Source organism: Aspergillus ibericus (genome assembly GCF_003184845.1).
Source record: "Aspergillus ibericus CBS 121593 unplaced genomic scaffold BO80scaffold_9, whole genome shotgun sequence".
NCBI classification, from domain to species: domain Eukaryota; kingdom Fungi; phylum Ascomycota; class Eurotiomycetes; order Eurotiales; family Aspergillaceae; genus Aspergillus; species Aspergillus ibericus.
The window spans coordinates 749,197-772,040 of record NW_020292107.1 but is presented as its reverse complement, the minus strand read 5'-3'; the positions used below and the strand labels follow the sequence as shown (position 1 = coordinate 772,040).

The 22,844-nt window shown below is 53.6% G+C and overlaps 8 protein-coding genes across 8 annotated transcripts; 5 read left to right on the top strand and 3 right to left on the bottom strand.

The window, feature by feature from the left end:
• The first annotated feature begins 209 nt into the window (after positions 1-209).
• Positions 210-2,119, top strand: BO80DRAFT_423086 (putative serine/threonine protein kinase ENV7). Its single transcript, XM_025718960.1, has 3 exons — positions 210-652; positions 721-1,330; positions 1,376-2,119. The coding sequence occupies exons 1-3, from the start codon at positions 533-535 to the stop codon at positions 1,918-1,920; spliced, it is 1,275 nt and encodes a 424-aa protein (XP_025577981.1). The 5' UTR covers positions 210-532; the 3' UTR covers positions 1,921-2,119.
• A 487-nt stretch (positions 2,120-2,606) lies between these two features.
• BO80DRAFT_289565 (putative MFS transporter) lies at positions 2,607-4,805 on the top strand. Its single transcript, XM_025714985.1, has 9 exons — positions 2,607-3,008; positions 3,057-3,264; positions 3,311-3,327; positions 3,380-3,482; positions 3,526-3,962; positions 4,004-4,090; positions 4,134-4,187; positions 4,231-4,560; positions 4,612-4,805. The coding sequence occupies exons 1-9, from the start codon at positions 2,818-2,820 to the stop codon at positions 4,793-4,795; spliced, it is 1,611 nt and encodes a 536-aa protein (XP_025577980.1). The 5' UTR covers positions 2,607-2,817; the 3' UTR covers positions 4,796-4,805.
• Positions 4,806-5,394: 589 nt separating this feature from the next.
• BO80DRAFT_335534 (uncharacterized protein) lies at positions 5,395-5,961 on the bottom strand (the record flags this gene model as incomplete). The annotated part of the gene is made up of 1 exon (XM_025715192.1): positions 5,395-5,961. A coding segment is annotated over one exon (567 nt), but the record flags the coding sequence as incomplete, so codon positions are not given.
• An 801-nt stretch (positions 5,962-6,762) lies between these two features.
• BO80DRAFT_350030 (oligopeptidase family protein) lies at positions 6,763-9,028 on the bottom strand (the record flags this gene model as incomplete). The annotated part of the gene is made up of 2 exons (XM_025715527.1): positions 6,763-8,920; positions 8,997-9,028. 2 exons carry the CDS (start codon positions 9,026-9,028, stop codon positions 6,763-6,765), a joined length of 2,190 nt encoding a protein of 729 aa, XP_025577978.1.
• A 764-nt stretch (positions 9,029-9,792) lies between these two features.
• BO80DRAFT_401889 (putative salicylate hydroxylase) lies at positions 9,793-11,559 on the top strand. Its single transcript, XM_025717583.1, has 6 exons — positions 9,793-10,009; positions 10,062-10,232; positions 10,285-10,437; positions 10,500-10,580; positions 10,639-11,089; positions 11,157-11,559. Exons 1-6 carry the CDS (start codon positions 9,923-9,925, stop codon positions 11,462-11,464), a joined length of 1,251 nt encoding a protein of 416 aa, XP_025577977.1. The 5' UTR covers positions 9,793-9,922; the 3' UTR covers positions 11,465-11,559.
• Positions 11,560-11,780: 221 nt separating this feature from the next.
• Positions 11,781-14,497, top strand: BO80DRAFT_453298 (early growth response protein; the record flags this gene model as incomplete). Its single annotated transcript, XM_025721996.1, has 5 exons — positions 11,781-11,917; positions 11,970-13,116; positions 13,180-13,449; positions 13,525-13,666; positions 13,713-14,497. The coding sequence occupies 5 exons, from the start codon at positions 11,781-11,783 to the stop codon at positions 14,495-14,497; spliced, it is 2,481 nt and encodes an 826-aa protein (XP_025577976.1).
• Positions 14,498-15,035: 538 nt separating this feature from the next.
• Positions 15,036-15,664, top strand: BO80DRAFT_289482 (uncharacterized protein). Its single transcript, XM_025714984.1, has one exon. The coding sequence runs from the start codon at positions 15,143-15,145 to the stop codon at positions 15,455-15,457; it is 315 nt and encodes a 104-aa protein (XP_025577975.1). The 5' UTR covers positions 15,036-15,142; the 3' UTR covers positions 15,458-15,664.
• BO80DRAFT_376858 (ATP-dependent RNA helicase BRR2) lies at positions 15,587-22,804 on the bottom strand. Its single transcript, XM_025716674.1, has 2 exons — positions 16,455-22,804; positions 15,587-16,403 (listed from the first exon to the last, which is right to left on the bottom strand). Exons 1-2 carry the CDS (start codon positions 22,565-22,567, stop codon positions 15,872-15,874), a joined length of 6,645 nt encoding a protein of 2,214 aa, XP_025577974.1. The 5' UTR covers positions 22,568-22,804; the 3' UTR covers positions 15,587-15,871.
• Between the last annotated feature and the right edge of the window lie 40 nt (positions 22,805-22,844).

Here is a 22,844-nt window from a genome sequence, read left to right as displayed (position 1 = left end):
CACCCCCGACTCTGTCACGGCCGTACGCTCGGCTGCCTGTATGGTATCGTACGCGTGTAGGGAAAGACCCTGTTCGTAAAGTACAGTACTGTTCTATACCGTTCTGCAACGGTAAGTTACTGTTGACTAACGGTTCAGCTCGCTGCCTGGCTGCCTCAGGATCAGATCTCACCACATCATCGACTCCATCCCAGCGATCAGTCCACGGAGAACGACTCCGGCCTGGATTCTCCGCGCCAGCACATCCATCTCGCTCCGATTCTCCATCCCCTCCATTCCCTCCGTCGCTATTCTTACATTCCACCCGTTCAAGGGCGCCGGATTACAACCTACTCAGCTCTCCCTTGCCTCGCCGGCTTCGTCCGCCTGTCGCGCATCGCCGTGTGGAGCCAGCCCGTCAGAACGATAGTGCCGCGTAGTCACCTCCTAGTCGCCACGGGGACCCGTCCGTCAGCTATCGCGGCTCAATCAGCTTCTGGGCTGTTCAGCTGTTCGACCTGTTTCTGAATAACACCGCGCCAGATATTCCACCATGGCGCAATATTTCTTCGATCTCCTCTATAACTTCACCGACTGCATGTGCTGTTTCCCGAGCACGCCGCAGCTCAAGATCAACAATCGCAGTTTCAAGTTACTCCGACTTCTCGGTGAAGTATGACCGTCTGGCTTTGCTCCATGCAACCGGGATGCGCGACGCTGACGATCACCGCATTATGCTAGGGCGGCTTTTCCTATGTCTACCTCGTTCAGGACAAATCCACCTCGGAGCTGTTTGCGCTCAAGAAGATCCGATGTCCGTTTGGTCAGGAGTCGGTCTCCCAGGCTCTGAAGGAGGTGGAAGCCTACAATCTGTTCACTTCGCAGAGCAACATCATCCATTCCATTGACCACTGTGTGTCTACTGAATCGGGTTCGAAGTTCCGCGCCGACGGCGGTGATGCCGGATCGAAGACGGTCTACATTCTTCTGCCCTACTACCAACGGGGTAATCTTCAGGACGCCATCAATGCGAACCTAGTCAACCATGCCCGGTTTCCAGAAAAGCGCTTGATGGTGCTGATGCTCGGAGTGGCCAATGCACTCCGAGCGATGCACCTGTACCGGGTTAGGAGCGGTACCGGCCCTACGCGCAAGGCGAAAGCTGTCAGACGGGAGGGCGCCGAGGCAGATGCCGAGGTTGCTATGCGGATGGGGAAGCCCAAGCGACGCGGGAGCCAGGCGGATGAAGAAGAGGAGAACGAGCCATTGATGGATGACGAGGTCACGATGAGCCAAGAAGGCGTTCAGGACGGCGACCTGCGCCCATATGCTCACAGAGATATTAAGCCTGGTATGTGACTGTTGGCCGTTGAGGACTGCCCGCTGACTCCTGCAGGAAACATTATGATTGCCGATGATGGTCGCACACCGATCCTGATGGATCTGGGATCGCTAGCACCCAGTCCGATAGCCATTACCTCCCGGTCTCTTGCCTTGGCCGTCCAAGACACGGCTGCCGAACACAGCACGATGCCATACCGAGCGCCCGAGCTGTTTGATGTCAAGACGGGGTCTATCATCGACACCAAGGTGGACATTTGGTCCTTGGGATGCACGCTCTACGCGTGTCTGGTGGGCAAGAGCCCTTTTGAAGCCCGCAGCGAAGAGACTGGTGGCAGCTTGAGCATGTGTGTCCTGGGTGGAGATTGGCGATTCCCCGATGAGAAATCGAGTGCTACAAAGGGTAAAGGCAAGGCGGGCGGCGACGACAGCCGCAAAGACAATACCATGCAGATCAGCGCGCCCGTGAAAGAGGTGGTGCGCAAGTGTCTGCAGGTGGAACCGGCCGACCGGCCGGACATTGACGAGCTGATTCAGATCCTGAAAGATGTGATCAAGGATCTCCCGGAGGAAGACGAGATTGCCAGTGGATCGAGCTGAGCTTGATGCAGCAGCCTCTGTGGTGTTTTCACTGGTTGATTCCCTGATGTCATGTTCCTGTGGGTGTCTGGTGGTGGCCAGATTGTATTATACGAACAATGCTGAACATATCGTGCTTCTGATGGTCATCTGCGGGGGGTTAATGTTATGTCCTGTTACTGAGCTTGATACCAGAATAAAAAACTTGGCTGCAGGCGGCAGATTGGGATTCTTGGGCCACTAGTGCGGTCCACTGTAGGAGTATCCAAGGTATGTTTGATGCGATCGGGCCATGCCATGGTTGACCGACGATCGGTTCTTCTAGTCCATCTGTAGGCCTCGGCACCTAAAGCCGCTACCTCGCCATCAATCAGGAGTCACCCAGGATCGAATGTCCTCGAGCTTTACAGTGCTCCAGAAACTGAGAAAGGTGCATGGATCCGACGGGTTTTCTCGATTCTGCCGACCGAGGGATATCAGTAACTGTCAGCAGTAAGGAGGCCGACGTGAGCGCTAGTCGGCTGCTATCAGTCTTGAGCATCAATCATCCCGAGCTCCTTGCTTCGCTTGCCGACGACCCCGCCTGGATTGGGCAACTACAAGCGGAAGCGAATCGAGGCCGCGCGGGGAAGACGCCAGCTGCTTATCACCGATGCACGATGCTCGAGATATCCCTGCGTGATAGCGGAGTGGAGCCAGACTCTTTATCAGTTGAGAGCTGCATCCGGGCCAGTGTAACGGAGTCATTCCGCCGGCTTATCTGCGATGATAAGCGAGTATTGACTGGATATGACGCTGCGTCAAGCGGGGAGAGATGATGTCTGATAGGATCGTGCTCGGAGATTTTCTGATAAACTGCCTTCCCACGCTCAGACTCTTAGTCCCGCCGTCCTTCATCTCCTCTTCATCGCCAACATCATGACCCCCAGCCTGGATACTACTGCCATCCCGGGCACCGTCACCCTGGTGGACTTGGAACATGTCGTCGCCACCCGCCATGCCCGAGGTGACAGCGACATTGTTCTGATTCCTCAACCGTCGGATGATCCTGATGATCCTTTGAATTGGGCTCCGTGGCGAAAGACGCTCTCGACCATCTGTGTCAGCGTGTATGTCTTATGCAAGTGTCAGATTACAGGGCTAACATGATGCACTAGATACACGTTGTTTGCCGGCATTGCATGCTCTGTCGTGTACTCGGTGCTTACGCAGATCTCTGATGCAACCGGCATCTCGGTCGACACTCTTAATCAGGGAACGGGCTATATGTTTCTGTTTGCCGGATGGGGGCTGTTGTTCTGGCAGCCTTTGGCACTGCAGTATGGCAAGCGGTTGACTTTTATTCTGTCCTTGATCGGTATGCTGGTATGATCGCCCAGCGCATTCTCGCGATAACGACTGACTTGTATAGGGCACGTCGATGTGGGGGTAAGTCGTTGCAGATGATGCAGATGAGCTGTGTATATACTGACCGTGTCAGTCCCTACATTCACACCAACGGTCAGTGGATTGCAAGGAGTATACTTTCGGGGTTCTTCCTTGCCCCTATTGAAGCCCTCCCAGAAGTGACCGTAACGGATGTGGTAGGTCGCCCGAATCAGTACACCGCGCCAGCTGACGATGTAGTACTTTACCCATGAGCGGGGGACCTACATGGCATTGTATGCGTTCTTCCTCGCAGGAAGCAATTACTTTGCCCCGGTGATCTGCGGGTTCATCGCCCAGTACCAAGGCTGGCAATGGGTATTTTACTGGCCCAGCATTTTCTGCGCCGTCGGCATCGTGTTTCTGTTCTTCTTTATGGAGGAGACCAACTACGTGCGCGAAAAGCCAGCCCCGATGACTCCGACGGAGTCTTTGCGGATGTCGGAGCAGGGCGAGAAGGAGAAACGCCCGGCTACTGATATATCCCCGGGGGACGCCGAGTGCGGGGTGATGTACAAGAAGAAGACATATCTGCAGAAGTTGTCACTTCTCGGGCCCAGTTTGCCGAGGAATAACATGTTCCGGCGACTCTACCAGACATTGTATTATCTGAGCTGGCCAGTGGTATTCTACGCAGGGTATGTGCTCCACGACTGTCTCGACATGGCTAACTGTGCAGATTCTCGTATGGCTCATATCTCATCTGGTTCAATGTGTTGAACGGCACGGCCTCGGTCATCCTCGGTGGTGCGCCTTATCACTTCAGGTCAGTCCATCCCTCAAGCTTTACACTATGCTAATTTTTGCAGCTCCGCCATGGTGGGTCTCAGCTATGTATCCTGTATTGTCGGGACCATTCTCGCGTGAGTCTAACCCTCCAAGAGAAGTCCAGTCTAACAGCAACAGTTTCCTCTTCACCGGACGATTCAGTGACTGGCTCACGATCCGCCTTGCGAGACGCAACAATGGTGTCATGGAAGCCGAGCAGCGGTTATGGCCATTCGCAGTGTGTCTGCTGATCGTGCCGGGATCATTGCTGCTGTGGGGTGTAGGCGCCGCGCACCAGATACATTGGTTCGGACTAATCGTGGCGATGTGTCTGTTGGCACTGGCCAACACGTGCGGCATCACGCTGAGCGTCAACTACCTGGTAGACAGCTACCGAGAGCTCAGCGGGGATGCGATGGCGAGTGTGATTCTCGTCCGCAACACCATGTCATTTGCCATGGGATACGGGTATCCTCTGCCCCTTTCCCCTTTTCTACAAACATGATCTAATGAATTTAGAATCACCCCCTGGGTCGACCACCTCGGCTACCAAAATTGCTTCATCTCGGCCGCTTTTGTGGGAATGACCTGCGCGGCAGTCTTCCTGGTGATGATCAAATACGGCAAGACATTCCGGATGCACAGTCGCGAGAAATATTGGCGGATTGTAGGGGAGAACTGGGAACGGGGAATGGGACATTAGCTTCGCCTGATTCTATGACCTTATGATGTGATGTATTGATCATACAGTGATAGATTACAGTGCCATATTCCGCTTGAAGTTGTAATATATGGTTCTTTACAATAAACAATATCACAATGGGGTTGTTCCAATTGAAACCAGTCAGTCACGTTGATTCCAACTAATCTTTTATATTTCGATAGGTCAGTAGATGTAGGGTACAACAATGAACTATGTGCTACACTGAATATCGACCATCTTTTTTCATCCTCGGTTTTTTATAGTTGTTTGTTCATTTCTTTCACAGTTCTTTTCACTCATGCCGGAAATAGATCCCATTATAGGACTGATAGAGTAGAACCCCGGAGATATATGCCCAGCATTAGAGAGTAGTACTAGTACTTCTACCACTTGTAGTAGTAATAGCAGAAATGAACACCGTAGCATATCATAGTACGTCTCTTCATCCTCCTCGTGCCTTGATATCAATATTGTCATAAATGTCAAAACACCACCCAACCAAGACACACACACACACACACACAGAGAGAGAGAGAGAGAGAGAGAGAGAGAGAGAGAGCACAACATATCCCCAATAAATACTAAATAAACTATCCCCTCCCAAACTTCCACCTCATCGCCACATCCCCCTCAAACCTGGCCCTCAACAACCCCAGTACCCATTCGCGTTCCATCCGTTCCAACATCTCCTGTGGTGATTCCTCTACCTCCTTCTCCTTTGCCTCATCTCCGTCCCCTTCCCTATCCCCTGCATTCCCCCCAACCCCAACCGATGCACCAGTAGTAAAAGTAGGCGACTCACACCCCCTCAACCCAATAAACCTTCCAAACCGCCTCCTCTTCGTCTCCAAATCCACCCCCTTACCCCCATCCCCATCCCTCCCCATCCACGCCGGTATACTCACCGGATACCAATACGTCGCCGGCACCGGGGGATACACCTGATGGAAGTGTGTCGCGAGGGCGTCGAGTTGGGATGAGGTGAGGAGGTTGTAGGTTAGCAGGCTGGTGGGGAAGTCGGGGTGCGGGTGGCCGGTGGTGCTGGAGATGAGGGGGTGGAGGGGGGTGAGGAGGTGGGTTAATGTTGGGTGGAATTTGGGATGGGGTTTTTTGGGGTTGGGGGTGTTAGAGGGGAGGGTTGGAGGGGTTGGGGTGGTGGTGGTGGTGGTGTTGTGGGGAGTGGAGGTAGGGCTGGGAGAGGGGGAGGGAGTGAATGAGGGTGATGGAGTAGATGGAGTCGATAGAGTGCAGGGAGAAGAGTGTGGTGGGGATGGCGGTGTTGGGTAATATGGAGGATAGTAGTAGGCGTATGTGTTGTAGGTATAAGTTGGTGTCTGAGGTAAGATTGCAGAAAGCGGAGGAGGAGAGTATGGAGGTATTGGCGTGGATGAATCTGCGGTTGGTGAAGAAGACCGTGATGTCTTGACCCGTGGACGAGATGGTTGTAGACGATGAGGCCGGGTTCGACGATGCATTGTAGGTTGACGTCGCTTCAGAGGCCGTCCGGAGAGTGGCAATGGAGATGTCGATGGGCTTTCGGAAGCACTCGGATTATAACGACGCTTCATCTTGATGTGGTCTGATTATATATAACAGCGATATTCTTTGTAGTGAGGAGCTGGGAATGGACAACATGTATGTACGACAGGAACAGCTGTATATAAATTGGGCTCTTTGTTAATCACGCACAATGAGCTTCCGTGCTATAAAAACTCGAAACGCCATTCTCCGACGTCCTTGTCGCTGAACCTCTTTCTGCTCGTCATTGTTCGTGCCAGCTCGGGCACATCCCGAAGGATAAAGCTTATTATCTACTGAGATCCTTTCATCGACAGCCGACTCCCATTGTGGTACGGTCATATGCCAGCTACAGCGTGCCACTTCCCTCATTGTCCCTTACAAAGATCTAACAACCAGGGACAATGCGAAACACAACATGCCTCAATATCAGCTGACGCAGCATCACATCAAGCATCCAGTGCTACATGCTGCAACCGTCTTTCCATCGACGGTTGCTTGGTCGCGCTAAACTCGGCAAACTCCTGCGAGGCAGGCGGCAGTCCCACATACTTGTTGATCCAGTTGAGCACCGTGTGGTGCCACATCAGCGAGTTCTCCGGGTTCAGCACCCAGTGGTTCTCGTCCGGAAAAGTCAAAAACGCACTATCCACCCCCCGCATCTGCAACACGTTGAACGCCGCAAGTCCCTCGGCGATGGTCAGTCGGTAGTCCAGCTCATTGTGGATCACCAGGTGCGGGGTCTGCCAGTTGGCCGTGTGTCGCGATGGGTCCCACCGCTCCCAGTTCTCCGGGACCTTCCACAGCGGACCCTGGAGATCCCGCACCGGGAAGTACAGCTCTTCGGTGGAGAGCATCGAGGTCATGCTGAAGACGCCATCATGGGTCACCAAAGCTTTGAAGCGCCGACCAAGAGGGTGTCCCTGGATCCAGTTGACCATGTAGCCACCAAACGAAGCGCCCAGCGCTACAGCCCGCGAGGTGTCGACGTACTCCAGGTTGTTCTCAATGTAATCGAACCCCTTCTCAAGGTCAATGTAGGGCAGTCCGCCGTAGCAGCCACGAATCTCGTCCGTGAATTTCTGGCCGTAGCTGGTGCTGCCCCGCGGGTTGGGGGTAATCACAACATATCCCTGCTCGGCAAACACGGCCGGATTCCACCGCGTACTCCATTGATCACACCATGCACCTTGGGGACCACCATGGATCAAGTACGCCAATGGGTATTTCTCGCCCGGCTTGAAGTTGGACGGCTTCACAACCCAGGCGTGGACCGGGGTGTCGTTGGCGCCCCGGTACCAGATCTCATCCACCTGCGAGGGAGAGAGACCGAAGGTAGCACCATTGCGGCCGATCGAAGAGATGACGCGCACATCAGTCGGGGACTCTGGGTCCACAATCGACCAAAGGCTGTTGTCCACCAAGCTCGTGCTGGAAATCAGCAGCTTAGACGACGTCGAGGAGGCTGGATAGACATCGGTGACGAAGCCGGAATGCGTGATTTTCTTCAACATGTCAGGGGTGGAATGGCGGATGTCGGCAACAGGAAGCTGATACAACACTCCACGACCATTCTCTTCGACTTGGATATACAAAGTCTGATCATCGTTCGAAAATACCAGTCCAGAAGGACTCAGATCCCAGGAGCCCTCTCCGTCCGGAGAAGCGAACGCCTCGATCATCTCGCCACTCCACGGGTTGGGCACGTACAAGATACGTCTCTTGTCGGACTCGTACCCATCTTCGCGCATGGCCAGGAGGGCAATGGAGCTACCGTCTGACGTCAGGATCGGGGAAGACATGGCTCCCTCAAGACCCTTCACCGCACAGACCTTGGCCTCCAGCGCAGTCACCCCGGTCCATGAAAACATCGGACAGTAGTAACACGAGCAGGAGGTGTGCGTGGCAGGATTGAGGTCCGGATCTTTCGCCACAAACACAATCGCCGAAGGGCTAATGTCAAAGTCGCCGGTCCCTCCGAACGGTGGGATCGGGGCTTCGACGCCTGTCAAACCGGACACCGAGATCAAGTTCGTAAGTCCGGAGACCGAATATTTCCCGGCATGTCTGGTAGCAGGAGACAACGGGGCACGTTGAAGCAGACCATACCAGATGGCATTCTTCTGCGGCTCGATGTACGCATCCCAGTGTCTCACATACAGTGTGGTAAACAGCCGACCCGTGGTCACCGGCTTCTTTGCGTCCTGCGGGTTGTGGAGCGTCCCGTCGGGATTGGCCTTGCCAGACACGGCGAAGCCAATCTTTCCCGGCTCGATGACGGTGACCTTGAGATCCGAGACGGGTCCCGGTACGGTGCCCGCCGTGTATGTTTTGTCCACCTCGTGTGCATCGCCCACCACGAACCCGGTGTTGCCGTTGGCCTTGGCCTTGAGCCAGACCAGTTGGTCGCTGTCTCCCAGCCATTGCGGACAGCTGGCACCCGCATCATTCGTAATTAAGGCTGACCGACCGGTCGCGATGTCGAGAACGCGGATCTCATTGGTCTTGGAGTGGGACTCGAAGGAGTAGGTAGTCTGCGTGTAGACCGCAAGAGTGCCCGAGGCATTGGGAACTGGCCCCGAGCACCTCGGGGCTCCGAGCAGGACCCTGATAAGTCAGCGCGCTTCAGATTAAAGGCTATGGAGAATAAATAGAAGGGCTCAATCAATGGTATTATGCTTACTCTGGAGTGAACTTCATGGGTCGGATGGTCATCACCTTCACCGACAGTCAGTAGCTGATAACGGTGATAAGATAAGGTGCTTACAGCTCAGGTAGGACAGCAGATGAGGGTGTGACGAGAGGAAAGACATGCAATGTTCCTCCTCAGGGCTGATGAGTGTCAGAATGGAAGGGAGCAGAAAATGAGGGATGAGGATGAGGATGAGGAATGGAATGGGGACCGTGAGGGGAAGCGAGACATGCAGCGGCGTGGCGTGAACAGCTGATGATCGGCCGGGCTTCCCACGGACTCCCGGACGGTCCCTCAACCACTCAACAGGTGGATTGACTGTCAGCAACCAGATATTGATGCAGCATGCTGCATTCTCTCTAAGTCTATTGATGTTGAATTTAATTGACATTTAGCCATCACATCGTCGTTCCTGGCGTGGAACGTCAGGGTCCCTCAATGCGGGGTATCCATTAGCTCCTCAACTGGCCAACACCTCGGGTGGGTACCTCAGGGACCCATCAACGTCCCTCCAGTGATGGTATTTGTGCATTTTATACCAGGCTGACATGATCTCAGAAGCGGGAAGAATTCTAGATAGTTATATAACGAATATCCTTAGCCCCCTTGGAATTCACACCTACTACACATAAAAAGGACTCCTGCAAGGCTTCGGAGGCTGCTCCATAGTGGATAGAGCCAATGCCAGCTAGATGGATCCACGATACAGGATGAAACAATGTTCTTTTGGTGACATTGTATGGTGGAGATGCACAAGTCTTGGACCGGCTCGGCTATTGTGGGCGAGCCGAGTGGACAGGCCGAGCACTGCTTCGGCCACCTTCATAAAGGAGGTACCCTGTCCACCCGGCAGAGAGGATCGTCTTCTCACTTATACTACTCTACTACCTCTACTCAAACAGGTCAGAGCAATTAAAATGCCATTAAAGGTTGTCGTGGTTGGTGCTGGCCTGGCGGGCTTGGGCGCCGCAATTGCTTTGAATCGCCAAGGCCATGATGTCGAGGTATCGAGCCGAAATGAACTGGATCTATATTCATAGCTTAACTCTGCTGCAGATTCTCGAGCAATCTGGATTTCTCAACGAAGTGGGAGCTGCCATCCACATGGCACCAAATGCCACACGCATCCTCAAAGACTGGGGATGCAACTTGGAGGGTCTGCAGCCCGTACACTGCGACAGCCTGCAGATTTGGGATCAACAAGGGAACCACATCCGAACTCCAATTGTAGGTGACATCTTTAATCAGGCATGTTAAATCAGGCTAATAATTAGCATAGGTGACAAAGGATGTCCAGGAAACCCTAGGCATTCATGACGAGTGGTTGCTTACACACCGAGTGGATCTGCACAATGCTCTAAGGAATTTGGCCGCAAAGGAAGTGAACGGCACGAAGCCTACCATTCATCTCCGCTCTCGTGTGGCATCCGTGGTTCGTATACACTGTTGCTTAGTATACGAGACTTTGGCCTACTAACCTAGCTGCGTCACTAGGATCCCGAGGCTGGCGAGGTGACGCTCGAGAATGGCACCAAGTATACTGGTGACTTGGTTATAGGTGCGGACGGCATTCATGTAAGTCTGAATACTACTTGACGCTTGGGCTATATCTTGCTGACTGACGGCTCTGCAGTCTCGATGCGTTCGCAGTGTCACTGGCGACAGCCAACAAAAGGAAAGCACGGGCCAAAACTGCTTCCGCTTTCTCATTCCGACTTCCAAAATGAGGAGCAACCCTCTCACTGCATCTCTTCTGGACAAGATGGGGTCTGGCGGTGTGCACGTTTTTGCTTCGGGTGATCGAAGACTGGTCATCTATCCCTGTCGTCACGGTGAATTGCTCAACTGTGCGGGTATTCACCCATCGGGATCCGACTCTGGAGCTAAAGATTCCTCTTGGCTTGACAGCGGAAATCTGGATCAGTTGCTTGAGGCATATAAAGACTTCGGTCCGGAGCTCCAAGAGATGTGCAAATTGGCGGAGGACCTGAAGCTCTGGAGCCTAGCATCTCGCGCGCCGCCGCAGACATTCGTCCATGGCAAACTAGCACTCGTCGGAGACGCGGCTCACCCAACCTTGCCTCGTGAGTAACAATACTCTGGCCAAGATCCTCAGTCTGTCTTGATTGTCAACTACTGACCATATACTAGATCAAGGCCAAGGTGGTGCACAAAGTTTTGAGGACGGAGCAGCTCTTGGAGCCCTATTTCCTCCCGAAACCACCCAAGAGGATATTCCAGAACGACTGCAGCTCTACAACCAAGTCCGGTATGGACGAGCCGTTACAGTGATGATGATGTCCAAGGTAGACGATGATCGCCGAGCCCAGATGCTGGACGAACTGAGGACGTATGTGCCGGATGCGCAGTTCCCGAAAGATATGTTTTCCTTCACCTGGTCCTCCTTCCCGGGTCGGGATGCTGAACGGCTACTTCGGAACGCCCAAGTTAGCGCCTAGAGCGCAGCAGGAAAATCAATTCTATACAATCGGGATATGGCGGCCTTCCGATCCCACTCTAATTGCTGCATGATATTAGCAGACGTAAATCCCTTGTGCGTAGTTCTATACCAGATCAGTGTCGGTGCCGCAAGAAGTGGTGTAGATCCATCCATCCATCCCCTTCGGGTTTAGCGTCGATGGGAAGGAACGAGCCGGCCGAATGTCGGGTCTTCTTAGTTCTTCATCCTTCAACCATCCACTTTATTTGCTAGTTCCTTGGTTGGACCTCGTCTGTTTCCAAAGTGATTGCTGCCCACTCGTATCAACTCATGAGATGCAATCCGCCGAGCTACAGTGCGAAGCCTGCAACGCTTCGTTTCGCCGACGCGAGCACTATCAACGGCACATCCGTACCCATACCAAGGAGAAACCCTTTGCTTGTGCCGAGTGCGGTCAAAGTTTTAGTCGAGTGTATGTGCTGCGTAGCTCCTGTGTATGCGGCATCCGTACTGACTCGATCTAGAGACTCTCTTGCCCGACATTATGACACGGTGCATACATGCCCCGCTGGTGGTGACCAGCCCAGTGAGCGACGCCGGGTAGCGCAGGCATGCAAGCGGTGCAATCTGTCCAAAGTGCGTTGTGATGGTAATCAACCGTGCCAGAGGTGCCGAACACATGGTGCCGACTGTTTCTATCAGACGCCTCAGAAGCGCAAGCTCGTGAACTCTGCTTCTGCGACATGCCCCAAAAGGCACCGCGGCACCGATTCAAATCAGGGTTCACAGTCTACCCCGTTATATGAGGATGGGATGTCGACCCAATTTTCAGGAGTCGGCCTACCATCATCACCGGTCACCCAGGCAGCCGCTCAGACGCAAGTAGTGCCGCCAGTAATAATGTCCAGAGAGGTGGGAAATGCAAATATGTTGACACTGCCCGGTAACCCTACTACTCCAGTCGCTGCGACCGAAGCGAATAGCCCGAGCATGTTTTACACTGATGTAATGGGATTCGAAAGCTTCCTAGGCATCGATGTTGATACCAGCGTGCTATCCAATATCTTTGATCAGACCCCCCCACTGGATGAACTTAACGATATATGGCTGGCAAGCGCGGATACGGCAGTGCAAGCCCCTTTAAATCCGGTCTCAAGGGCGCCTGGACCAGTTACCCCATTGACACCAACCGCGGTTGCAGAAACCTACAGTCGTAGCCACTCCCCCGAGTCCGACGCGGCTATGGAACCAAGACGGTATCACCCGACTAGCACCGATGTCGATGTGCAGCTGTCGTTTCCCAACATGGAGAGCCTGCCAATTGAACAAGTGGAAGAAGAGAACTTTGCTCACGTGGATGAGGTACCTGCTACAGTTCTGGAGGAAGTAGTTCGCCTGGCTGAAGTCATGGAAAACACCCCTACCTTTCCGCGATTTACGGAACTACGAATCCCGTCCTTGCCGGTGATAAATTCCTGGGTGCAGCTCTATTTTGAGCACTTTCATCCGGTATTTCCTGTGCTCCATAAGCCAACCTTTTGTACCCCAGAGACGCATTGGCTTCTTATATTTACTGTAAGTGCCATAGGCGCTCAATATTCAGGTCTGCCGAATGCGCAAACATGCTCTAGAGCCATGCATGAGATGATCCGACGTCAGTCTCTACACCTGGTAAGTTAGGTTCGGCTAAGCTGTAATAAGACAGCCGCGACTGACAGCCTTGGCACTTCATAGTGTGAAAATTATAATCGAAATGCTCGGGAGCTGTGGTTTGTGCTGGTCCTACTCCTCAACCAGTTGGGATTGAGGTACTCTGGCGAACGAAGGGCCCTGGAAGTTGCTGAAGTATATCAGGCAATTCCAGTTACTGTTGCACGACGTAACCGGTTGCTCAAAAGTACCGTGTCGCTCCACAAGATCCTCCAGCTGAAGGTTCCCATGGCCCAGAAATGGCCGATTTGGACATTTGACGAGCAGCGGCGACGCACAGGCTTTGCCATCTGGGTTAGTGGACCTCACACAAGCTCTCTAGACTACCCGAGATGATATCTACCTCTAACCTCTAACCATGAGACACAGCTGTCTGATATGGCATTCCATACTCACTTAGATTTGTCCTCTGTGATACAGATCGACGAAATGCAGAATACCCTTCCACAAACAGAAGATCTCTGGGAAGCGTCGACCGCCCCGGGCTGGGCGAGTTTCCCGTCACGTATAGGTGAGTGATGATAGTCCACTAAGTAGAATCATCACTAAGTCATCAGGAAACGCTCCCCTAACTATAGGGCATATCACTACGGACAGGAGTTGGTCGGTGGCTTGGTTCAAAACCGGGACTCTCGGAAAACAAGTCATTCTCCAGCTTTTGCTGAATGCTATCCATGATTTTGGCGGACTCCACGAGCTCACCACGTCCTCCATGGCTAGGAATCAAATAGAGGGTGAATTGAAACATCTCCTGGATATTACAGAAAAGGAAGTCGAGCTCTCCATCACTGAACTCAAAGCCTGCGTGGCTCACAGGCTCATCATTCTCTATGCCCTCATGATCAACAATCTTCCAAAAATGCTTTTACTGCCTGCAGCACTGAAGATCAAAAGTCGGCATTGTAACGAGGTCGAGCGAGCCAAATTAAGAGGTGACTGGGACGCTGCGCCAGGACAAGGGCGACTGGCCGTTTTCTATGCAGTGCGGGTGATCGAAACCGTGCGCTCTCATTACTGCGCCCACTTTTCTACCCCCGTCATCTTTTTTAGGGCTACATTGACCCTATGGATATACTCTGCGCTTTACAGCCCGCCTTGCGGTTCCTCTGCCCCGGCTGAAGCGCCATCTATTGCCCTTCGTGCACCGCACTGGGGCGGTGCTCACGCCACCCGGTGGATTGACTCTGGATGGGGTCGTGTCAAACTGCCCGGGATCGGTGACTTCATGTCTTCACAAGGCCGCGTCAAGCTCTTAGATGAGGCAATCTTGAGCTTCAGAACGATAAGGTTCTGGGGAATTAGTAAGATCTACGAGCAAGTGCTGGCACGGCTCCGGACTTAGACTCACTGGCAAGAGGTGAACAATCACAACGCAATCAGAACTTCCTTTCATACCGTCATATACTCAGAGCCCCCCTAGTCCCGTACGATGGCAAGTGCTGAGGAACAAATGCCAATGCAGCACTTGAGAAGAGACCACTTTTTCTCGAGCTGAATACTTTAGGTTCTCAACGGCTACTACGAGTCCGTCAACCACAATGTCAAAGTCATCTATGACACGTATATGGGCTGGTTTGATGGCAACCCGGCAGATCTATGAAAACACCCGCCCAGAGAGGAAGCGATTCAGTATGTCAAGTGCCCGGGGGGATGAATAAAGCGATCGATCTCAAGGCTACAAAAACCACAACAATATTCGGTTCGCAGCTACCCTCCTCAGCTACGCAGTCTTGTTCAACCCAATCAACGAATGGCAAAGGATGTCTTGGCTGACATCTATCAAACCCTGGGTTATGGTGCCGAAAACGGGACCTGGCGTAATATCTATCTGACGGGTGCAAAGGAGCTGCGCGGAGAAGTTCAGGGCGGTATCGACAAAATGGCACCTGAGACGTTGTTCGCCTTTAACTTGGATCAGCTGATGGACACCATGGCCATCTGACTCAATGCACGCAAGGCCTGGGACGTCGAATCCTTTACAATCAATATGATGACCACGTGCCCCGAGAGCGGCAAAGATCCCGGGGGATGGCATATGCGATTGAGCAACTCGGCCCTGACCGGCCGTGCGCTTCCATATTCAGCGCCTGGAAATCCGTCGCCTATCTCAGCTGATCTGACCATCTACGTCACCCGCACGCAGCTTAACGAGCTCGTGAGTAGCGTGCGGAAGTCTCTCGAAGGTCTCGAAACCACTGGCGATCGTGAGGTTTGGCAGCAGCTAAGACAGTTGCTGACCACGCCTAACTCATCGTTCAATATCGTGACACCTCTCGAGTATGATTCTGACTCGGATCAGTAAAGTATCATCTGAGAATAGTATCTGTCAATTGCCCTCAACCTGTCATATAGTAATATCTTTGGTTGGGTTGTCTTTATTCTCAAAGATGGGACGGAATTAAAACCAACTGCTTTTCTCCATTCTGTTTGGACTTAAAGAAAGCAATCCCTACAAACACTCTCAACATCAACCCCACAGATCCGGATTATCTGTACTGTCTCCTTTTGGTTGATTATATCGTAGAATGGCTGCTTACTGAACCTCTAGTAAATATAAGAGGCACATCAGAGTCTTCAAGATAAGCATCAAGTAAAGTGAGAGAAATTGAATAAACACCGATCTGTGATTCCACATTACACATATAATTACAGAAATGCGAAAAGCGTAACGAAATCATTTATAGAATAGCCCCACCGTCAACCGGAGAGACATCATCTACTCCTCCTCTTCCTCCTCCTCGCTCTCATCCTCATCCATGCCCTCGGCAGCCGTGACAGTGAAGGTAGGAGCTTGATCCACACCCACGTAACTATCACTCATCAAGTACAGGGTGAGCTCATGCTCACCAGGCGTGGGCACGATGTACTCGAGACGGAGCTCCAACTTGCGACCGATAGTGATCCGCTTGATAGCGAGGAGGTTCTTGGTCTTTTCGTCGCCGACCACCAGCCACCAGTTCTCCATCTTCTTGTTGGGGTAGAAGGGGGCGTGCACGGAGGTGTCGGGTTCTTCGTCTTCCTCGACCTCCCGCTCGATCTTGATGTTGAGGTAGGATGGCTCGCCGGAGGTGATGTTCTCGGGGTCTTCGACTTGGAAGTCCAGTTCGATGTTGGGGTACTTCTCGTTGGTGAAGGCCGCGGCTTGGGCGAGCTGCTTGTTGTCTAGACCCAGGCGCTTGACCAATGTGGTGTAGTCCTTGTTCTCGGATGGGTCCATCGCTTCCATGAACTCGAAGATGTCGTTGATGCTGCAGGGATAATTAGTAATGGTTTCGAAGGGGAAGGGGAGAGGAACATACTTGTACTCGTTGGCCACCTTGATGGCGTCGGGGCCAAAGTGAGGAATCTGCTTCAGAGGGCTATCCCGGTCCCACATGGCTTGGACGACCATCTGTGACATCTCCATGGCGTTCATGGCGTTCAGGTGACCCTCTGACGAGAGAACATCGACACAGGCACTGAGCAGGTTGAGGATCTTGCTGACAATAACCTCCTGGTCCTTGGCCAGATCAATCGGCAACTGCATGCGCGAGAAGTGGGCTTGCAGGAGCACGAAAGCCTTAAAGTGGGGCGAGTCGTAGGCGACTTGCGACATCTTGACGGGCACACGGTCGTACACGCGACGAAGGATGTGGTCCTCGTGACGGCGCATCTGGATGGATTCGAATTCGGTGGCGGACGTGACAATCTCCAGGATACCCTTGAGCTTCGTGCGGGCCGACAAGGAGAGGAGGAACGTCTGCATCGTGATGAAGGAGATGTTGTAGTAAGAACCGATCATGGCCGCGTTCAGGGGCGAGACACTGTCATCCTCCTCGTCCAGATCAACGATCTTGGCATCCGACAGTTCCTTGAGCGTGTTCTCCAGCAGCTCGGACAGGAAGGTACTGAGACCCTCGTGACTGACATCAGTCAGACCGTAGAAGCTGGGGTTAGCCAGGAGACGGCGGTAGAAGTAGGTGTGGGTCATCCAATCGATCGCATCCTGAGTAGATCCAATTGTCCTGGTGCTGATTTCCGTGACGAAGGCGTCGTGCAAGTAAGCTTGCAGGTGACTCTCAACAGGCAACGCTTCGTTCAAGAACTTCTTATAGTATTCCCGCTTGACAGCCGGAACCATAAGCACACCACGGCCGATCTTGTCCTCACCAGGGCGAGAAGCCTTGCCGAACATCTGGAGGATCTCGCTAATGGGGTAGTCGATGTAGCGGTGCTCCCGACCTTCAAAGAACTGGGTTCCCATGACAATCACCAGATGCGCGGTAAGATCGAGCTCCCAGCAGACATCCCTCGACGCAAGGAGGACCTGAATGGCACCGATGGTAAAGAGATGGGAGACGATGCGCTTGTCCGTCGCGCTAAGCGCTTCGTGGTAGTAACCAATGCCGTGAGAAAGCGACTCCGCCAGAGTCCGCTCTTGGACCCGGTTGAGAAGAGGAGCCAGCTCGTTGACGTCGGCGTTGAGGAACCGATCTTCATCATCGTCGGTAGCGCAGGCAGCAAGAAGGTCCATGGCAGTTTGACGGGTCTGCTTGCGACTAGGCACGAAAACAATGGCCGGCTTGTCAGGGGACAGCTGAAGGATGGAGAGATATGCTGGCCGAGCCATTGCGAGCATCAGTGAAGGGAAGTGGGGAATGGTGAAAGACTGGATATGGAGTTCGAGAGGCACCGGCCGGGCGTGCGGGCTGAAGTTGTAGATGGTATGCTTGTTGGCACCAATCCACTCGCCGAGATCGCGAGCATTGGCAAGCGGCACACTCAGCCCAACAATACGCATGCCACTCTCGGTTTCGAGCGCCATAGAGTGCATGCGCGAGACCACCACCTCATACACATATCCTCCATAGCCTCCGAGCATCTGGATCTCATCGGCGATGAACAGTTGCACAGTTCGTACATTCTTGCGCTTTCGCCACTGTCTGGACAGGACATCCCACTGGGTAGGAGTAGCGAGAACAAGATCGGCACGCTCCAGGAGCCTGAGGTCAGCCGTGGTCTCACCGGTAAGCTTCACGATAGTCTTTCCACCACCGATGTTGCTTAGCCGCTTCTCCCAATCGGCAAGGCGCTGGTCAACCAACTCCTGGAACGGAGCAATGTAAACAGCACGACCATTGTCTTCCTGGGCCCAATGGCGTAGCAGGGCAATTTCCGCGCAAACAGTCTTGCCACTGCCGGTAGGAGCGCCAACAAAGACGTTGTCATCGGTATCAAACAAAGACTTAAAGGTCTGCGTTTGAACCTTGTTAAAGTACTGCCACTCGGGATACAGTTGCTGGTACTCTTCGCGCTTCAGGGCCTTGATCGGAGCACGTTGCATGTCGAGAAGAGGAGTGTGAGGGGGGAAACGTTCGGGAAGAATCAACTTCTGGAAGGAAACAGCAATCTTGGTTTCCGAGTGCATCCAACGGTCCGAAACGAGAGAGATGAAGTAGTTGGGGGGCATGGGTTCGGTGATCGGAACAGTGAATTCGACGAGGTGCTCGTTCATCTCCGACTGCGCGATGTCTCCACGGAGGAGGAACTGGTCGTGGAACAGGATTTCCTCGCCATCACAGTCCTCGACCAGAATCCAGAAGTCCTGCGCATTTCCGTGCAGGGCCTCATCCCACACAAAGTTGGGGGTGATCGTCAACTCAACCCGCAGCATGGAACGAGTGATAGGTTGGACCTGAGCCTGGACCTCCAGACGGGGGAACTTGGCGACGAGGTCACAGACGACACGGCCAGCCTTGGGCATACCGAGAAGCTCACCCATCCGGGGAGGATCAAGGTCGAAATAGCTAGCCCAAGGCACTTCGATTCTCTCAGACTTCTGCAGGATGTCTCTGGGACAGGTAGGGAACTGACGCAGGGGCGACATTGTTGGCCACATGCGTCGTTCAGCCATCTTACAGAGGTTAAGAGCCGTCTTGGCTACGGATGACCAGCCCTTCTTCAGGGAAATCTCGAACACGGCGCGCAGAATACGACCAGCTGACTGAGTGACATAGACCATATCCGCCATAAGCGCAAGACCCTCAAGCTTAAGTCGGGAGATATAGGCCTGCAACAAAACATTGATCTTCGAATGAGGCTCGTCGATGCCTTCCTTGACCGGAACAGGCACACGTCCGAGCAACTTGGCCAGCTCAAGCTTTTCATCCTGGCGAACGGGGATATACTTGAACTCGTCACTCAAAGCGAAGATTCGGAACAATTCGATGGTGGTGATGGAGGGCTGGAGGTGCTGAGAGTACGTCAACATGGAGTTGTGGCCAATGTAGTAATGAGAGGCAATGCGTCCAAGCTCAGTCGATTGCAGACGTCCGGTCTTCTTGTCGTACTTGACCAGCCCTGCCCGCTCCAGGATGACAGCGGCAGAATGAACAAGATCGACCCGCTTTTGCTCCAGCGCGTCATCGTCTTCGTAGTCGGCACCAACACTGTATAATCCCGGTGAACGAAGCATACGGACGAACAGGTAGGTGTATCCGAGCCAGTCGACTCCCTCATCGCGGGTCCGAATATTACCAAGCACGATCTCAGCGTTCATGTTGTCGGCAAGCTTGCTCATGAGCTGACTCTCAATCGGTAGCTGCTGGTTCATAAGAGACAGATAGTACTGAATCTCGGTCTGAGAGGTGATAATGATACCCTCACCAAATGTGTCATACTGAGGCCGTCCAGCTCGTCCCAGCATCTGGAGGACATCCTGAGGGCTAAGCTCAACCCAGCTACCCTTCTCCGGAGAATAGATCTGGGTACCCTTGATGATGACGGTGTGAGCAGGAAGGTTGACACCCCAGGCAAGAGTGGCCGTGCAGACCAGGACCTGAATACTGCCATCACTGAAGAGCGCTTGAACCGAGTCACGATCCGCCAAACTCAGACCGGCATGGTGAATACCAAGGCCGTAAGGCAGGAGATCTTTGAGGGCGGCATCATCAACTGTCTCCGCTTCTTCGGCCAAGATGGCTCTGCTTGCAGCATCGCTTCGCAGAATCTGACCAATGGTCTCCATCTCCAAAGCCTTGTCCCTGATGTATCTGGCGGTCTTAGCGGTTTCCTTTCTCGAGTGGACAAAGATAAGCATCTGATTCCTCCGCTGTCCCACTTGTTCCAGAACCTTGTTGTAGCAGATGTCGTTCATCGTCTTCAGCTGCTTAATGGCCTTCTTGTCCGTGACACCGATGAACTCCTGCTTCAGTGGGCACGGCCTGTAAGACCCATCAAAGTGGAAAAGGCCCTTCAGGGGGTCCACGCGCAAAAAGCTTGCGACATCACGGTAGTTGGGGAGGGTAGCACTGAGACCAACGATTCGCACCGGGTCGCCGGTCTGCTCAACCTTGCGGATAGTCCGGCTCACGATGCTCTCGATGACAGGACCACGGTCGTCGTGAAGGAGATGGATTTCGTCGATGACGATAAGACGAACAAGCCTTGTGTAGCTCGTCTCGGACGCCTTTCTGGTGATGACATCAAACTTCTCCGGGGTTGTCACGATGATCTGTGTTTCAGCGATTTGCTGCTTGGTGAGTTGGCGATCACCACTCAGTTCTGCTACCTTGATGCCATACGGCTCCAATCGCTTGCCAAGGTTTCCAACCTGCTCTTGAACCAGCGCCTTCAATGGGGAGATGTAGATGATCTTAAAGTCATCGAGCATGATCTCCCCGGTTTCGGGGTTACGATTCTTTCCGATTTCGCGGAGAATGGTGAGCATGGCAACGTTCGTCTTTCCGGATCCTGTGGGCGCACAGACCAGCATGTTTCCATCATCATGGAACGCGGATGGGAAGCACTTCGACTGAACCCGGTTGAGCTCCTTCGAACTGCCAAAGCCAACACGAGCCCACTCGGGCAATTCGGTGGTCGGGATGTTCTTCTCACCGGGCTCCCTCTTCTGCTGGGGAGGCGGCACGTGAATCTCTTCGTAGCCCTTGAAGGTCCGTTTCGTAGAGCCCTGGGGCAGCTTCACGTTGGGATTCGTCATCAAGTGGTTACCCTGGTGGAACACGAGGTTCTCCAGGTTGATCAACCTCTTCGGCTGGAGACCCCGGACCAGCCCACCGTCTGCAGGCTTCTCCTCGGATTGTTGGGGTGCATTCGGAACATCGACATCCATCAAATCCAGCTTGATCTTTTTCTCTGGCCGACCGGCACCTTCGTCACGAGTGGCTTTTCCCCGGATCTCGTCCAAGATGGCGCGATGCCCAGCCTCGACCATCTCACTCTCGACCAAATGGCGGGCATCGGCATCTTCGGCCACCCGACGCCAGCGGGTAACCCAGACGACCTTATCCCGGTTGGTGACCAGCTTGGCGACCAGGTCCGGGTTCTCGTAGTCGAACAATTCCATCAGGTCGTTTTCCACATCACGCAGAGGCCGCTCTGCGCCGTCCTCGCCCTGGCCACCCAGGATTTCCAGCGCTTGGGTCGCCTTCTCGTGTTGTACGTGGGCATCGGGATATGCGGCACCGATCTGACGCTGAAGCCAATAGGCGTCGATTTCCCGGGCAGGTATCGTGAATCCCTTGTCGCGTCGCTCTGCACCCCGACCTAGACCGCCATCAATGACCATCTCCTCGGTCTCCTCGAGTCCGTCCAGATCTGCCTTCTCGGTGGTGGTTTCGTCGATTCCAGTGCCGTCCTGTTGATCTGGCTCCTCGTCCTCTGACAATTCATCGTCATCGCGTACCTCGTCCAGAGTGCCCATGCGCTCGTCGTCCTCCTCTTCGTCATCGAACATGACAGCCACACCCTGGCGCTCATCCAGTTCGCCTTCGCCTTCCCCATCCATGCCGTCACCCATCTCTTCGTCGTCATCCTGCGCGTCGTAGTCGGTGATTTTCTTGCCGAGGTTGACGAGCTCGTTGAACTCCTTGGGATTCATCGAACTGCCGAGCAAGTCATCAATCTCCTTCTTCTTGTCAAAATCCTTCATCTCCTCGTCCTTCAACAGCTCCAGCACAGCATCTGCAGCGCTTCGAACGACTTCGTGAGGGACATCGCCAAGGTGATTCGCGGTCATGGTGAGGATGAGATCGTAGGTAGCTCGAGTGGCAGGCGTGCGGGGACGGTACTTCAGGCCCTCGACAAGAGCATCGGCTGCGGAGAGGATACCCTGACCTCGCAGTTGTGCTGGTTGACCCCGCTGGGTTTTCCTCTGTTCGCGGGCCAGGACATCCTCACCCTCTCGAATCGCACCCCGCTCAATGTCTGTCGGTCCGGTGGTCTTCTTCTTGGTCTTTGGCGCATCGTCACGCGCCATTCTGGAGCCCATCTCCCGAATACTTATGCGACCGGCGAGCGACTCTGGATCTCCGGTGGGTTCATCGTTGACGCGAGAGATGAAACGACGGTCCGCCTGGAGAACCAGGTTGGACATCGCCGAGTATTTGTACTGTGAGATATTTTGGTCCGCCATTTTGATGGTATATTAGAGCAAACAACAGTAAAATCAATGGAATAGCGAACGTGCTGCGACGGTAATGTGTCGTCTGGGCTCGGTGGAGCTCAGGTTCAGCCGGCGCGTCGAGACCCCTGCGACAAGTAATGAATTTCGTGACGGTATGGGATCCTACAAGGCTTCACAAACCTGGACCATCCTCCGTCAGCAAACAAGCACACACGTCGGCGCAAGGTTGCAAGCTGCTTGGGAGGTTTGCGGAGTTTGAGGGAGTTGCGTTCAGAGGTCGCGGGAA